General features: G+C 42.4%; 1 protein-coding gene across 1 annotated transcript in view; it reads right to left on the minus strand.

The window, feature by feature from the left end:
• The window catches only part of ttc7a (tetratricopeptide repeat domain 7A), a 65,865-nt gene that overhangs the window by 46,043 nt on the left and 5,427 nt on the right, over positions 1–14,395 (minus strand). Inside the window, exons 4-10 of the mRNA XM_084948006.1 lie at positions 14,088–14,256; positions 10,196–10,326; positions 9,894–10,018; positions 9,027–9,105; positions 7,899–8,068; positions 5,419–5,482; positions 4,947–5,084 (exon numbers count right to left, since the gene is read on the minus strand). Coding sequence (XP_084804132.1) covers positions 4,947–5,084; positions 5,419–5,482; positions 7,899–8,068; positions 9,027–9,105; positions 9,894–10,018; positions 10,196–10,326; positions 14,088–14,256 — 876 coding nt within the window. The remainder of the gene's footprint in view (positions 1–4,946; positions 5,085–5,418; positions 5,483–7,898; positions 8,069–9,026; positions 9,106–9,893; positions 10,019–10,195; positions 10,327–14,087; positions 14,257–14,395) is intronic.

The raw sequence follows: 14,395 nt of genomic DNA on the forward strand, positions 1-14,395 counted from the left end.
TCGATTGTCAGTCAGCGCTCACCACCCACTCTGTGCTGTTTCAGTACATAATGATGTGAGTGATGTGTGTGTGGACAAGGACAGGATGGCGTGGAGCGCCGCTCAGTCAGATGTTGTCAGTCATGCAGAAGCGAGCTACATCAAGACAAAAGGTCTGCCAAGTAGTAGGATTAAAAAATGTGGACTTATTAGAAAGGTTGCACACAAAGTAACATGCAGACAAAGATGCCATGCTGAATAGAGCAAAGGCACACAATACCAACCTCTGTAGGATTTAATTGAATAAGAGAGTGTGGAATATGTAGCTAATTGTAGTCGTGAATGGGCTCTGTATTTTCTAACATGAACTGAAGCGTGTAAGAAATGTAATGGTTCACTGCAGGTCTTTATGAAGCTATATGAAGCTGCAACTGTCTCTGCTGCTACATGGCAGTATTGCTGACCCTTGTTAACCCAGCTAAATCAGGCCCCAAACCATTACAAATCCCTATTTAACCTCTGTTTAGAAGGGTTAATATATAGAGCTCGAAGTAAGCTTCAGCCAAATTTTAATAACAGAGGTTAAAAGATACAAGTGCGTTAAGTCTCCTACTGTACAGTACTTTGAGCTGCACCATATATAACTGTTGTATCAACTGGACTAAATGCTTACAGTTTTGCACTATTAACAAACAATGGAATGACAATTAGCCCTGTGATAGATGTGTCAGCTGAGACATATGTGTTTAAGAAAATTGATGGAATTAATTTAATTAGATATTATTAATTGATAACTTTTTCTAAAAACTGGTTCAAGAACCACCTATGAACAGTGTTTGCAAGGATGCCACTTGTTTTAAGGATATAGTAAGTAATTTTCTGAATTATGTAACAGAAAAAAAATAAAATTGTGTTCATTCATTAGTGTGAAATTATGTCTTCCAACAGCAACTTCCAACCACTTACGTAACTACACCGTATAAAGATCACAAATAGCTTTTAAGTCTTTTAAACTATAATGACCATCTAATAAATGCACATCTATGTTTTCATCATCGTTTTCTCATTATGTCTTCCTCCACCTCCACTTCATCCTCTTCCTCCTCACTTCAACCCACCACATGAAATTCACCTTATGCCTGAAGTCAGGGAACATGCAATAACATTACTATTTATTCCCGATATTGTTGCAGTTACTCCTAGATATTGTCAGGCTGGCTAAACAAGAAACATCAATTGGCTAAAAGCTAACAATATACAGGCTAATATTAGGCTTGAGTCAGTGTTGCCAACTTAGCGACTTTGTCGCTATATTTAGCGAGTTTTCAGACCCCTTAGCAACTTTTTTTCTAAAAGAAGTCGCTAAAAAAAAAAAGACGTGAAAGTGCGTATTGCTTTTACTCTCAACAAGCAGCGGGTGCTGTAACGCAGTCAGTTCTTCTTTTACTCTTATGCTGTTTTGTGGATCACAAGGTTTAAAACTACTTATAAACACAAACACAAAGTAACTCCACCAGAGTGCCTATTTCGGGTCACTTTTGCCGGTCCAAGCCCGGGTAAAGGAGCAGGGTTGGAATTGTGACATTAAAAAAAACAATAATTGCTAAAAGAAATTTAATTTGTAGTTCTAAATAAACTCTAAATGCATTTAGGACGTTTTTTTACTCACTTTATGTCTCTTCCACGATGTTATTTCTCTCTCCAACAACATAGGTTACAATTAGATTAGCATGACCAATTATGCAAATTAGGCGATGACGTCATTTAGCGACTTCTAGCGACTTTTAGGACAACCAATAGCGATTTTCCTTACTGAGGAGTTGGCAACACTGGCTTGAGTATCCTAAAAATCGCTTGATTACATTCCCACATCGTATGAGTTTATTTACTAAACATCACTAAGAGTCCAACAATGTTCAATTAACTTCAAAGAAAGTTTCACTAACAGCGGCTAACAGCAGCTAAAACAGCGGCTAACAGCGGCTAAAACAGCGGCTAACAGCGGCTAAAACAGCAGCTAACAGCAGCTAACAGCAGCTAACAGCGGCTAAAACCGCGGCTAACAGCGGCTAAAACAGCAGCTCTTACTGACAGAAAAGTTCAGGATATCCTCAGTAACTCTCTTTAGCATCACTGTCATCAGACAGTCATATTTAAAAGTGGGATAAACAGCGGTCTAACAACTGACACTCACTATAGATGAATGATGACTAAAGTTGTTTGGATTACAGCAACCACCAGAATTATGCACTTGAACTGGGAGGGGTAAGAAAACCGAATTCAGCTGACTGCAGTCTTCAAGCTTCTATCGGTGAGATTTTACACGGTGTACCTTTAAAGAGTGCACAAGTAGGCAGGTGGGGGGTGGGAGGTTTAAATTATACAACATTGATTCTGGAAACTACAGTTCATGTTTGGTTTCATAATCAGGCCAAAACTACATGACTGGGTTAATGACAATGTTTGGGTGGGTTAAGGTAAAATTTGACAAGCTGACTATCACATAGAGACACCTTACAGGTGAGAAACCAGCTGTGTCGACTAAAGGGCAGCATTTGAAGCCCTGAGACTGACCAAACATCTATCCATCTGTCCATCCAGACATCCTGTTAACTAGAGGGATGGACCCTATCCCAGCTGACTTTGGGTGAGAGGGTGGGGTACTCCCAGGTCACTAGTCCATCCCAGTGGGTATAATTCATAAAATGATTATTTCCTGTTTGAAACACTGACATAAATAAACATAAATTATGACATCACCAGTGATTAGTGTGAATTATTAATTACTAGAGTTTAAATTTTAAAAATAAAATTTACTAAAGTTTAATTAAGTTTATTAGCAATAGTCCTTTTAAAGTTTTTCAGTCCGGTGCTTATGTTATAATGAAAGTGTTTCTGCTACTACTCACAGTGGACATTAGGAGACATAACAGTGCTGTAAGCAGGAAAAACACGTTAGACCTTATATAAAACTAAGATGGAGCTGCGGCACATACTTGACAGAGTAAAGGGATATCATTCAGTTTCACTTGCTGGGCCCACGTCTTCATTTGAGGTTTGATAGCGTTTTAGTAGATAAAGGTGAATGGCTTGGGCATGAATTGAGCTGCGGTTTGGGGAAGGCCTTGAAGGGGACTGGCCGCGGCTCCCGGGCCTGGCAGATCCCCGTATACTAAATATAAGTGAAGAAGTTAAAGAATTAAAAGGGGAGTGAGGGAGGGGCAGATGAGAACCGGAAGGAGCGTGTTTGGGGGCGTGGTCCCGCTTCTGAAATTCAGATACTTTATTTCCAATTATTTAGTACAACATTTGCCTTTTTTCCTCTCCTCCACAGCTCAAGACTGAAATACTGTTTGGAGACACGCAAAGAGTGGAACTTTTCAACTCAGGTTACTGAGTTACTGTCACGATCTGCAGGAGCAGACTGTGTGAGCTGTGAATTGTGGACCAAATGCAGATACAAAGGGAGGCGGAGCTTGACTTAAGTTTCAAACGGAAAACAAGCCTTTATCATGGCTGATTACAAGAAGGCAAAACAAAGCAACAAGGACAGTAGCGAAACTAAACTAGAACGTAAACTGGGAAAACTAAAAACTATGAAAACTGTGACTCAACTCTGAGAACTATGAGAAGACGTGAGGGAGGTAACACAGACGACCTGGCAAAGACAGAATGAAAACACACAGACTAAATACACACAGGAGGTAATCAGGGGAAGTGGAAACATATGGAGAAACAGCTGACAAAAATGAACATCATGACGCCACAGGGAAAAGTAGCACTAAGCACGAGGAACATATAAACAAGACTTTCAAAGTAAAACAGGAAACATGATGGGACACAGACATGACACGAACTTGATAACATGAGCCACGCAGACATGAAACACATGAAGGGCGAAGGGGACTTAAACACAGGGGATGAAGACACAAGGGGAATCTGATGATAAACTATAACAAGGCAACGTAGGCAAAATAGACATGAGCACATAAACAATGAATATCAAAATATAAGAAAACTCAAAAACACTGGGTTACGACCCAGGACTGTGACAGTTTGTGACCTTTGACTCTGACTTCCACTGACAGGAAGCGTATTGAACTGAACTGGAATGCGTACATGAGTAAACTAGCTCTAGAGATTTATGTTTTTTAAATGGTCAACCTATTCTTCAAATCGCTCATCCAAGTGCATTATTGCATCAGTGGTAAGATAAAATCTTTACAGTATATGAATACGAGATAACGTTTATATTCCTTAGTATTACTACTTTGATAGACAAGTCATTGGAATAGATTGCTTATTTTCCTTTTCCTTGAATATGAAGGGAAAGCATAACAATAATATGAATTCCTGGTATGAAATTAAAACATGATTTCTTACCACAGAGACACCATGGACTGACTGATGCTACAGTAAGGATGCAATCAGTCTTATTCATGACGTCAAAGAGGGAATGTATTGACTGGCTGACACCTGATTTTAAATAAATGGCCCATACAGGCCTCATACATCAGCAAATTGATCCACTGGTGTAGGTGGAACTACCTCAGTGTGTGTGGTCTCCCATATGCTATATATGAATCAGTGAGACTTGTGGACAAACCTAATTTGAGACAACCCCGCTAACCTCCGCCTCTTAAACTTCCCACATCTGGGTAGAAAGTCACACTGGGGGGGGGTAACAGTTTAAACAAAAAATGAGAAAATGGAGGAGGAATTCAAAGCCAGAAGAAGAACTAGAAAAGAACAGGCAGTGTGGGGGATGGTGAGAGATGAAGAAAAGACTGAGAGGCAGTGAGAGAAAAAGACACATAATCCCTGTGCTCCAAGTGATAAGGACATTCATTAAAAAGTTTGGCAAAGGCAAAGCTCTCACTAACACATCTCATCTCTCCCTCTTTTGCTCGCCTCCCCTTAGACCTCCAGCACAGTGTGCGTCTGCATGCGTGCGCGTGTCAGAACACCTCAGAGAGCATGGCGTACTGCCCCCTCCTGACCATGCCGATGGTGAGCAGGTCATAGACTGAGGTGGCATCCTGCAGGCTGGTCTTGCGAGCCTCAGCCTGATCCGGCAGACGACTGATCACCGCGTCACCGCTGGCCTGGATAAAGAGAGACGCAGGATGAGGAAGACGAGGAAGACTTAGCAAGGAAAGGTGGATGTGTGTGTGCGTGTTTACATATCTTTGTGGGGACCAAAAATTGGAATTTTACCAAGCTTATGGGGACCAGCAGCCTAATGGGGACAAAATCCTGGTCCCCACGAGTTTGACTCAAAATGTGGTTTTACTGTCGGGGTTACAGTTAGGTCACGGTTAGGTTTAGGCATTCATTTTGGATGGTTAGCATTATGTCAATGAGGTGTCCCCACAAAGATATGAAAACGAATGTGTGTGTGTGTTGTGGTTTGTGTGTGTGTGAGAGAGAGTATCTCACCATGGATTCTGTGATGAGTAGCAGCAAAATGGCCTCCTCCACCACGTCCTGAGGACAGAAGCAACTGAAAGGACACAGAAAGCAGGAAATAGTACCAAGAATGGGAATTTTATCCCTCTCTCACTCACACACACACGTCCAAAAGTACACTGGTGTGAGTGTCACGTTTCTGTCTCACCTGTGGAGCTGTAACATAATACAGACCACCCTGGATATATCACTATACAGTAGTATCTCAGATGTCTCTCGCTCTCTCTCTCTCTCTCAAACACACACTCTTTGGGTCTTACACTTTTCCTTCTATTCATCACTTTCTTTGCCCCTCTCATCAACTCCGTGTCCTTTTAAAGGACACGTTTACCAGACACCACAGAGGCCTTTTCAGGAGGCAACTGATAACAAAAGCCACGAACAATGCCGAAGCACAGCCTGTTTCTCCTGTTCCTCCTCTCTCCTTCAAATCTCAGACATGGATTTAGATCTTCACTTACGATAGTGTGGGCTAGCTTAGTCATGTTGCGGTGACTAAGTATGGCTTGCAGGGCCCGAGCAACAAGCGCAGGATTCCTTTGCAAAGAGGGCAGAAACTAGACAACTATGTGGTGATCATTGTTGTGTGCTGTCGCACATAACCAGTTTGTCCTGTCGGGACTGGCCAAGGGTTTCTTCTGCCTTCTGCCGTTACGCTACGCTGACATGTTATGTTATATAAGCATTATGTTCAAAGAAACGCCCTATAGCACAATAAAACAGCAGCCTGCTTTCTGGTGTCAGAAATGAACTAATGAATGAACTGAAGTCTGGCTTCGCTCTGAGCCCTTTAACCTCCTCTAAAGCAGGTATTCAGCCAGTGTTAATTAAGCCTGGGATGTGATGACCTCTAGTGGCATTCTAGTGGTTTCTCCAGGACAGAGCTGAACCACAGGCGCAGTGAAAACCACCCGAATCAGCTTCAGACGTCACAGACGACCTGAAAGACCGTGTGATTTTTTTTTTTGTTTCTCCAGACAAAACCTGTTTAAATGTTCAACCTTCAGCTAAACTATTGACAAGTAATAGTTCTTCTTTAACTCCGATGCTTATGTTTTGTTTCAAATCAGGTTAATTTTGTTAAGAAACACAAAAAACAAATTTATCTCACAATCTATAAAGAATATAGACCGTCCCTCCCAGCCCCAGAAAAGAGAAAATAGAGCAGCCTCTGGGAAAGTAACAAAGGAGGGAACCCATGACTGATGGACATGTTGTGTTTACAGAAGAGACAAAAATAGCAAAATCCCATCACAGGCATCACATTATTAAGAACAATATTGTTTTTTGGGGGCCATCTTAATGGTGTCCAACCAAAAAACTATTTTCCTGTTTCACATTTGTCTCTAATAGACTGGCAACCAGCCCAGCATGTACCCCACCTCCCTCCAAATGACAGCTGGGATAGACTCCAGCCCTCCCAGATCCTGAAATTGGATCAGTGGTTAAGAAAATAGATGGAAGGGAAATTCATCTTAGTGTTGCTAAGTTAGTGGACATGGGAGTTAATGTAGGTTGTCATGCAGCAGGTCAACACTCGGGTCAAACTGCAGTAAGCACCAAGGTCTTAACAGGAGGGTAATTTAGACAAAAGAGATACTCGTGGGCTCAAAGTACTAAAGCGACACTCCTTAGTGAGATAATCTTTGTCCACTATTGACAGCTGATACGGTGACGTAACACCGTCATAGCAGTCATGTATAGCTTTATAAGCTAAATACTTAGCATGACTCAAGTAATTGCATTTAGCACGATTAGACTAGAGCAGACTGAAACAGAAAACTACGGAGCCCCGCAGGGGACATGGGAGAAAAAAAAAATTAAGACGGACTTTTGCGAGATCTCGCAAAACTAACTCGGGATCTCGCAAAAGTTTTGCGAGCTCTCGCAAAACAAACTTGGGATCTCGCAAAACTTTTGCGAGCTCTCGCAAAACAAACTCGGGATCTCGCAAAACTTTTGCGAGATCTCGCAAAACAAACTCGGGCGAGATCTCGCAAAAGTTTTAGCCGCATTCTTCGGACGCCGGCTCGAAGCCGACCGGGAGGTCGAGGCATGATGTGCCGAGAAAGCGGTGTTCCTCCCGGCTGTAGTAGGTCTCGACCTCCCGTTAGCTTCGAGCTAACGGGAAGAATGCGGCTAAAACTTTTGCGAGATCTTGCAAAAGTTTTGCGAGATCCCGAGTTTGTTTTGCGAGAGCTCGCAAAAGTTTTGCGAGATCCCGAGTTTGTTTTGCGAGATCCCGAGTTTGTTTTGCGAGATCTCGCAAAAGTTTTGCGAGATCCCGAGTTTGTTTTGATCTCGCAAAACTTTTGCGAGATCCCGAGTTTGTTTTGCGAGAGCTCGCAAAAGTCCGTCTTAATTTTGTTTTTCTCCCATGCCCCCTCCGGGGCTCCGTAGAAAACCAAAAATACTGAAATGAAAACAAAAAAAACAGAGAGTGTACAAACCATTCTGTGCTGTAGCGATGTGGTGGTTTAACAGTGGGGTAGATGGCGTCTTTGGAGGCGGCGGCTCCTTCTCTGTGAAGCCAGGCTGAGGGTGGGGGGCCCAGCGGGGGCCAGTAGCTGTCCTCGCTCACAGAGCTCAGCAACACTTTTGCTAGTTTTCTCGCTGCAGACTAGGATGGAGCCACATGCAGATGCTGTATTAGTGCAGGTGTGGAATGCTGATACTTTGAGTCCTGTATTTATGCTGTTTTTCAGCTTTCATGGTTTAACTTTGTATGATTCTCAGTTCTCAATCTTTATCCATCTCAAGCAGCCAGTATACGATAAATAAGTCTGTCTGAAACAAACTATTTTAACTCCCTTCCCCCTCCTGTTAAGTGCGCTTTCTCCTGATTGGCTGCCCCTCGCAAAGGCTTCTTAACCACAGTTTGTAACGGAATTGATTGTATTTTAGGAGCTCTGCTCTCACTGGCATCATACAGATTCAAGAACAGTCCTGAACTTTCAGTTTACAGGGATTACTCATATCTGATTATATGTGATCATGTTTAATATGATCATCCACTCACCGCTGTAACAGTTTATACACATGACAGAAAAATGCAGAATCTGTCCACTTGAAAATTTGAATGATAATAATAATAAGAATAGAAATAACTTTTTTTTTTTTACTGATCGTTTTACAGAAAACATTCCCGTATAAAGATGTGTTTTCAGTGTTTTTCTCTAAAGCCAAAACACTGGACTTCATCAGATTTGGTGCAGAGTTGGAACAGTCCCAAAGAAAGAAAATATTACATTTGAATGTGGACAGGTCACTGGCTTTGGTGGAGGGCGCGTTCGCCTACAGTCTTTCTAGATTAAAAATTGTGCTGAACCGATCACCTGCACATCATATGGCAGCAGGTCAGTTAGTACTTGTACTTGTGTTATTATGTATGTGTATGTATAATATTACACATACAAACTGCATGAAAGCTGGTGAAAGCATACGACTGGTGTCGAGTAAATGGACTTGAAGTATGTAACAATGGTTAAGTATTAGAATACAGTGCAGTGTGTGTGTGTGTGTGTGTGTGTGTGTGTGTGTGTGTGTGGGTGGGTGTGTGTGTGTGAGAGGTGGCCCACCTTTCTGAAGTTCTGAGACCCTCGTGACTCCACCACCCTCAGCACTCTACGCAGCTGGTGAGCACCCTGTGCAAGATGACTAACACACACACACACACACACACACACACACACACACACACACACACACACACACACACACACAGTAAGCATATATCAGTGTGACATGTAGGTGTGAAAGTGTAACATTAAACAAAAATAAATGTGCAGAAGAAGAAGAAGTTAGGCGATCTAGTATCACAGTGTTACAGAGATAAAGTCCTGCAGGACGTTTGTTGCCATGTAATCAATGCAAAAGTTTTTCTTTGACTGAGACAACACACTTGAACTCTTCTTTACTCACAGCGACCTCATTTATGGGCAGTGGATGAATGAGTAAGACATAATATTATAGTTTTTACAGAGATGGTGTTCCTATGTGACCATTCAAACGCACCTTGCTTTTCTATGTCTAAGAGCAACACTGCCACCTATTGATCACGAGTAAAAATGCATCTGTGGTGCACTAAGGTCAAGTGGTGCTGGAAAGCTTAGGCTTGATTTTCTTCTTCTCCTCTTCACTCTAACACAAGCTAAACGACAAAGCACACAGCTCTCTGCTCCACAGAGCGAGTCTTGTGATCAAAGGAGGAATCAACAATAAAACTCTGCAGTGCACAAAACAAGAATCCAATCTGCAACTACACATGTAACAAATTCTATTTAATAATTATGCAAATATAATTATAACAAAATTGAAATCATCTGACTTGTACTCTTATCAAAGACGTTGGAATTATACTGTCACATGTGAGCATGTCTAAAGATGTTTGCTGGTCTATTTTTGCTTTTAAAAAATAAGATGGTTGTTATGGTTGCTACCCTCACCCCCTATGCAGCAGACAAAGGTAAGCACTCTGTAATGCAGCCTGCAGGAAGTAGCCCAGTTCAATATCACTGGGTGAGTGAAGTAAAATGGTTTTGGCTGACTTGATGTGGGGTGTTGTTACAACCTGAAAACACAGAGATAAAACAGACAAGATTATTAACCCCCTATGAAATTTAAAGTTTCTGTCAAAAGATTATTACAACAACTCAGTAAACAGTAAAATGGAGTAAAATGCCAAACCAAACACAGCCATAACAGGGTCACACACGATCATGCTCTCACACGGGCATAAAAAGCCCACCTTATCGAGCTCCTGCAGGTAGGACAGAGCTGCGTCACAGGCCCTGAGGTAACAGGACAGGGACTCCTCCTCTCTCTCAGAAAGACGAACACGGGACACGGCAGACAGCGTCTGGTGATCCAGAGACAGACCTGAAACGCACGGAGAGAGACCGTGGCGTTTTTACGAGCACCTGCTCTCAGCGACTAACTAAGCAAACAAACTAACAAAAGCTACCATTAAAAATGTAACTGCTTTAGTTTTCAGCTGGTCAGGTTAAGCTGAAAATGTAATACAGGAGCTGTGGGTGACTGGAAGAGGTCAGTTTACCTGATAAAATCATTAGTATTACTAATAACAACATTTCAAACAGGGTTTTTCAAAATGTGGCAGCTAGGGGTAAATGTTGTGACGTATATGTGAAATACGGAGGCTGAGCCTCACAAAATAGACTGAAAGTGGCGATAACTCAGACTTTACTGCTTCAACTGTTTGTCCATTCATTGTTACTCGGTCTGCACTTGCAATGCTCAGTTGCTCTGACAGGCTTCACCGAGATAGATCTGAAAATACAAGTAAGTTTAGTCTGTTAAAATGAGACTCAGATGTGCGTTGGACAGCTCTGACAATATTTACTAGTCCCAGAGGATGAATCCTGATCTTAGATGATCTCATGACTTTTCCACAAGCATCTCTCAAGGTTAGTATTTGTGATTTCAAGTGAAATATCTCAGCAGTTCTTGGATGGAAAATCGGTACAAATGTTAGCGTCTCCTTCAGGATGAGCATCTAATAACTATGGTTATCCTGTCTGCATGGCCATTTTCAGTTATACAAACGAAGGCATCACCTTTAGGGCTTTGATTGTCTTCCTGTGGAGGGTTAGGGCTAGTTCCTTTCTGCATTTCTATGCTCATGAACATCCTTCCTGCCTACATTTTCCCCTAATCCCCCTTAGTCAGTCGTGGTAGATGGCTGGTTCACCCAGAGGTTTCTTCCTTTCTTCCATTTGGTTTTGTGGAGGGGCTTTCACCTTAAAATGTAAAGCTTTGTGCTGTATACATAAAAATTGAATTGAACACTGTCCTTTTGTTTTTGTTTGTTTGTTTTTTCTACTTATAATTGCATTTCTGATGCACAAGTACAGAAGCGGCCGTTAACAGGCCGGTGCCGTCCAGATGATGTCTGCTAGTGCACTTATTTGTACAAACAAGTGTGGGGGGGGGGAGATCAGGAACTTCTCGAGACCGCAGGACGCCTGTGACGGGCAGCAGTCTCAAGCCAGACGCCAAGCTAAATCAAATAAGGAGACGTCATCATCCAAGTATTCACATCTGACTTCATTTCCAAAGCAACCCTGGGAAAAGTGCGGGGAAGAGACAAGCAGCTCCCGCAGGATCTGATCTACGTTAAAAGTGTTTGCAAAGACAATCCTTCAGTGGGCTTCAAAGCAATCAAAAGAAATCTGACAGTTATTGCAACAAATTTTCTCCAGTTTGATGAGCGTGAGGTCACATCCGATCATCAGGAAACAGGGAGTGTAGCCGCGTAATGATGATGATTATGATGAGTGAAACAAGATTATCCAGGCCTCCAGTGTAATGTTCTGTGAATGTGATCTGTGACCTTTAATGATGCTGGTATTCAGTGAGTCACATTAGAGCAAAAAAAACAAAAAAACACTTAAGGCTGTATCTGACTGGAAAGAGCATATTTTTAAAATTACTCCAAAATAAAAAGTGACGGAGGGGGAGGGGGGCGTTCATGTTTGGGCTTGAGACAGCTTGTGATTGTGACTAACTGTAAATCCTCCCTTCACGTATGACTCATGATTGTTGTGCTTTTAAAAGAAGCATCTGTAGAAAAACGTGTCAAGACAAAGACCAGAGGTGGGAAATCAGCTTCCAGACGAGCTTTACGTTGTTAGCTTATTCCCAATCTGCTCCCTCGAGGTGTCTGCGGGACAGAACAGCGATGCATAGAAAGAAAATGCACCGCTTCATCAGGATCTTTAAGGTTAAAACACAATAGTAGCTCCGTGCCCAATCAAGCTGATGTTTTCCAGTCGTGCAACATTTGAATCCACAGTCTGGCCCGTCGCCTCCCTTCCATTTCCACTTCCAAACCCCATAAAAGGTCATTGTGATTTTAAGGCTGTAACAGCTCCTATCAGAGGGATTAGTTAAGGGATCATTAAGGAAATGCATGACGAGAGTAGTTCAACCTTGCTGCTGGTGTTTTTCAAGTAAACCTGCCAGTTCTTAGAGCTACTTTTGCTTACTGAAGGTCCAGGCTGACAAGCAGGAGATGTGCTGTAAATGTAAACTGTGCAGCGGTGTAGCAGACATCCAGAAGCCATACTGAAACACTGTCAGCTGTGTTATGAAGTGCATTATATTTCATGTAGATAGGGTTAGAGTGAGACCACTGCACAGATGCGACATTGGTGGAACGCCCTGAAAACATTGAGATTGCAATATATAATGTATGCTTTCCACCTCGCAAGTATTCTTTAAAACCACCATGGGTCTGTCTCAGCACTCATACCTGGCAGTATTAATTTCTCCTGCGTGACATTTTTATACTAACTGTGCCTCCAAGGATTTTAGAGGTTTATGGAGCTCACTGGGACAGGCTTCATTAATAAGGACATATCGTCACTCTTTCACACAAAGACTGTGGGCACAGCCAGGCTCCAGTGACACTTTCAATCAGTTGGCATTAAAAATCAAACATTCAGGAGTGGAGAGAGGAGTTCCTGGAGTTAGTGGAGCAGTAAAGTGGAGCTGTGTAGAGTCTACTGTTTGTAAGAGGAAAAAGTTTTAATGGCTTCTGTCAGGTATATTTTTAAGTAATGATCCTGTTTCTAAATTAAAAGAAATGTTATTGCTGCTGAGTGCGAACAAATCAATTAAGGTCTAAAGAGATTTTATTATTATTACGTGTCCTTGGCCCAGACTCTGAACTTGGTAGCTAGCGGTCTTCTGCTGTCGGTGCGCTGCTGCCACCAGCTGTCAGTCAGTGACATAGTGTAGAACCAGTAGCACGGCTGCAGTTAGCGGTACACGCTGATCGGCCACAAGTCAAAATCACAGGAAGGTGAGGTGAATCACATGCACTCGCTGTCGCCTTACAGTGAAATGCATTGGGAAACCTCGTGTCCTTGGGTTCATATGCATCGTTACTTAGACACATACCTAAATGCTTTTGAGGGGCATCTGCAGAATGAAGTGGAACACACCTGAGCAACCTGCCCTGTAACCCCCCCGATCACAAAGGAGCTACTGCCAACGTCCTTTAAAATGAAATAAAAATGATCAGGAAAACCTCAAGTCTTGGTCCAAACTAAGTTGGTTTCTCCCCATGACATTTCCCACGAGCCCTCCTGCTTCCTGCTGTCCCCTCGTTGTCCTCTGGTGCTGGTGAGTGCGCCGTGTTGTCAGAGATTTTGCTTTTTCATCGACCTTTCAGCCTTGCAGCTTAAAAACACGAATGCAGCCACTAGTGTGTGAGTACAAAGATTAAAGCTCACTCCTCTTAACTTAAATACATTCAAGACACTGTAGGATTTTTTTCTCTTTGGTGTACCTGCAAAAAAGTGGATGTGCAAGTCTCTTTCTTAATGCTGCCCATTGCAACGACTGTCGATCATGGCAGCTTAAAGAAACAAAGTCACGCAGTAGACAGCCACACAGGACAGGAAGTGCAGAAAGATTATGTAACCCACTATATTCAGTTAAAACTGAGCAGAGAGCATGCACAGAAAACTACACACTCCCTACTGCACATGCAACAGATTGGATTCTCTGCAGTGTTTATCTTTGTTTTCTCTTCAAAATTAGTTTTTCTTTTCTTTGCTATCAAGAACCAACCAATTAAACTTTTAGAAAAAGGAAAGAAAAACATTTTTCACCTTTAATCACGAACGCCTCAGCCAGCAGGCGGAGGTGGTAGGTCGGCTGGTCATCCTGCGTCAGCTCCTCCAGCCCCACCCTGGCACACATTCCCTGGGCGTCCCGGTAGCGTCCCTGCACGTAGTGCACTTTGGCCATCAGCAGCAGAGCCTCGTTCAAGTACCGGGGCTGCAGGACAGCAATATAAAGAAATGCTGAATAGGAAGAAGCCACAGAAAAGGATGGAATTTATAGAAGCTGTCAGTGCTCTGTGAAACAATGGCTTTAGGGCTTTGTTTGATTAAATGAAGGAAGTCGTTTTTTAAAA

The sequence above is a fragment of the Perissodus microlepis genome, chromosome 13, assembly GCF_051167445.1.
Source record: "Perissodus microlepis isolate ML-2025 ecotype Zambia chromosome 13, ASM5116744v1, whole genome shotgun sequence".
Lineage (NCBI taxonomy): Eukaryota > Metazoa > Chordata > Actinopteri > Cichliformes > Cichlidae > Perissodus > Perissodus microlepis.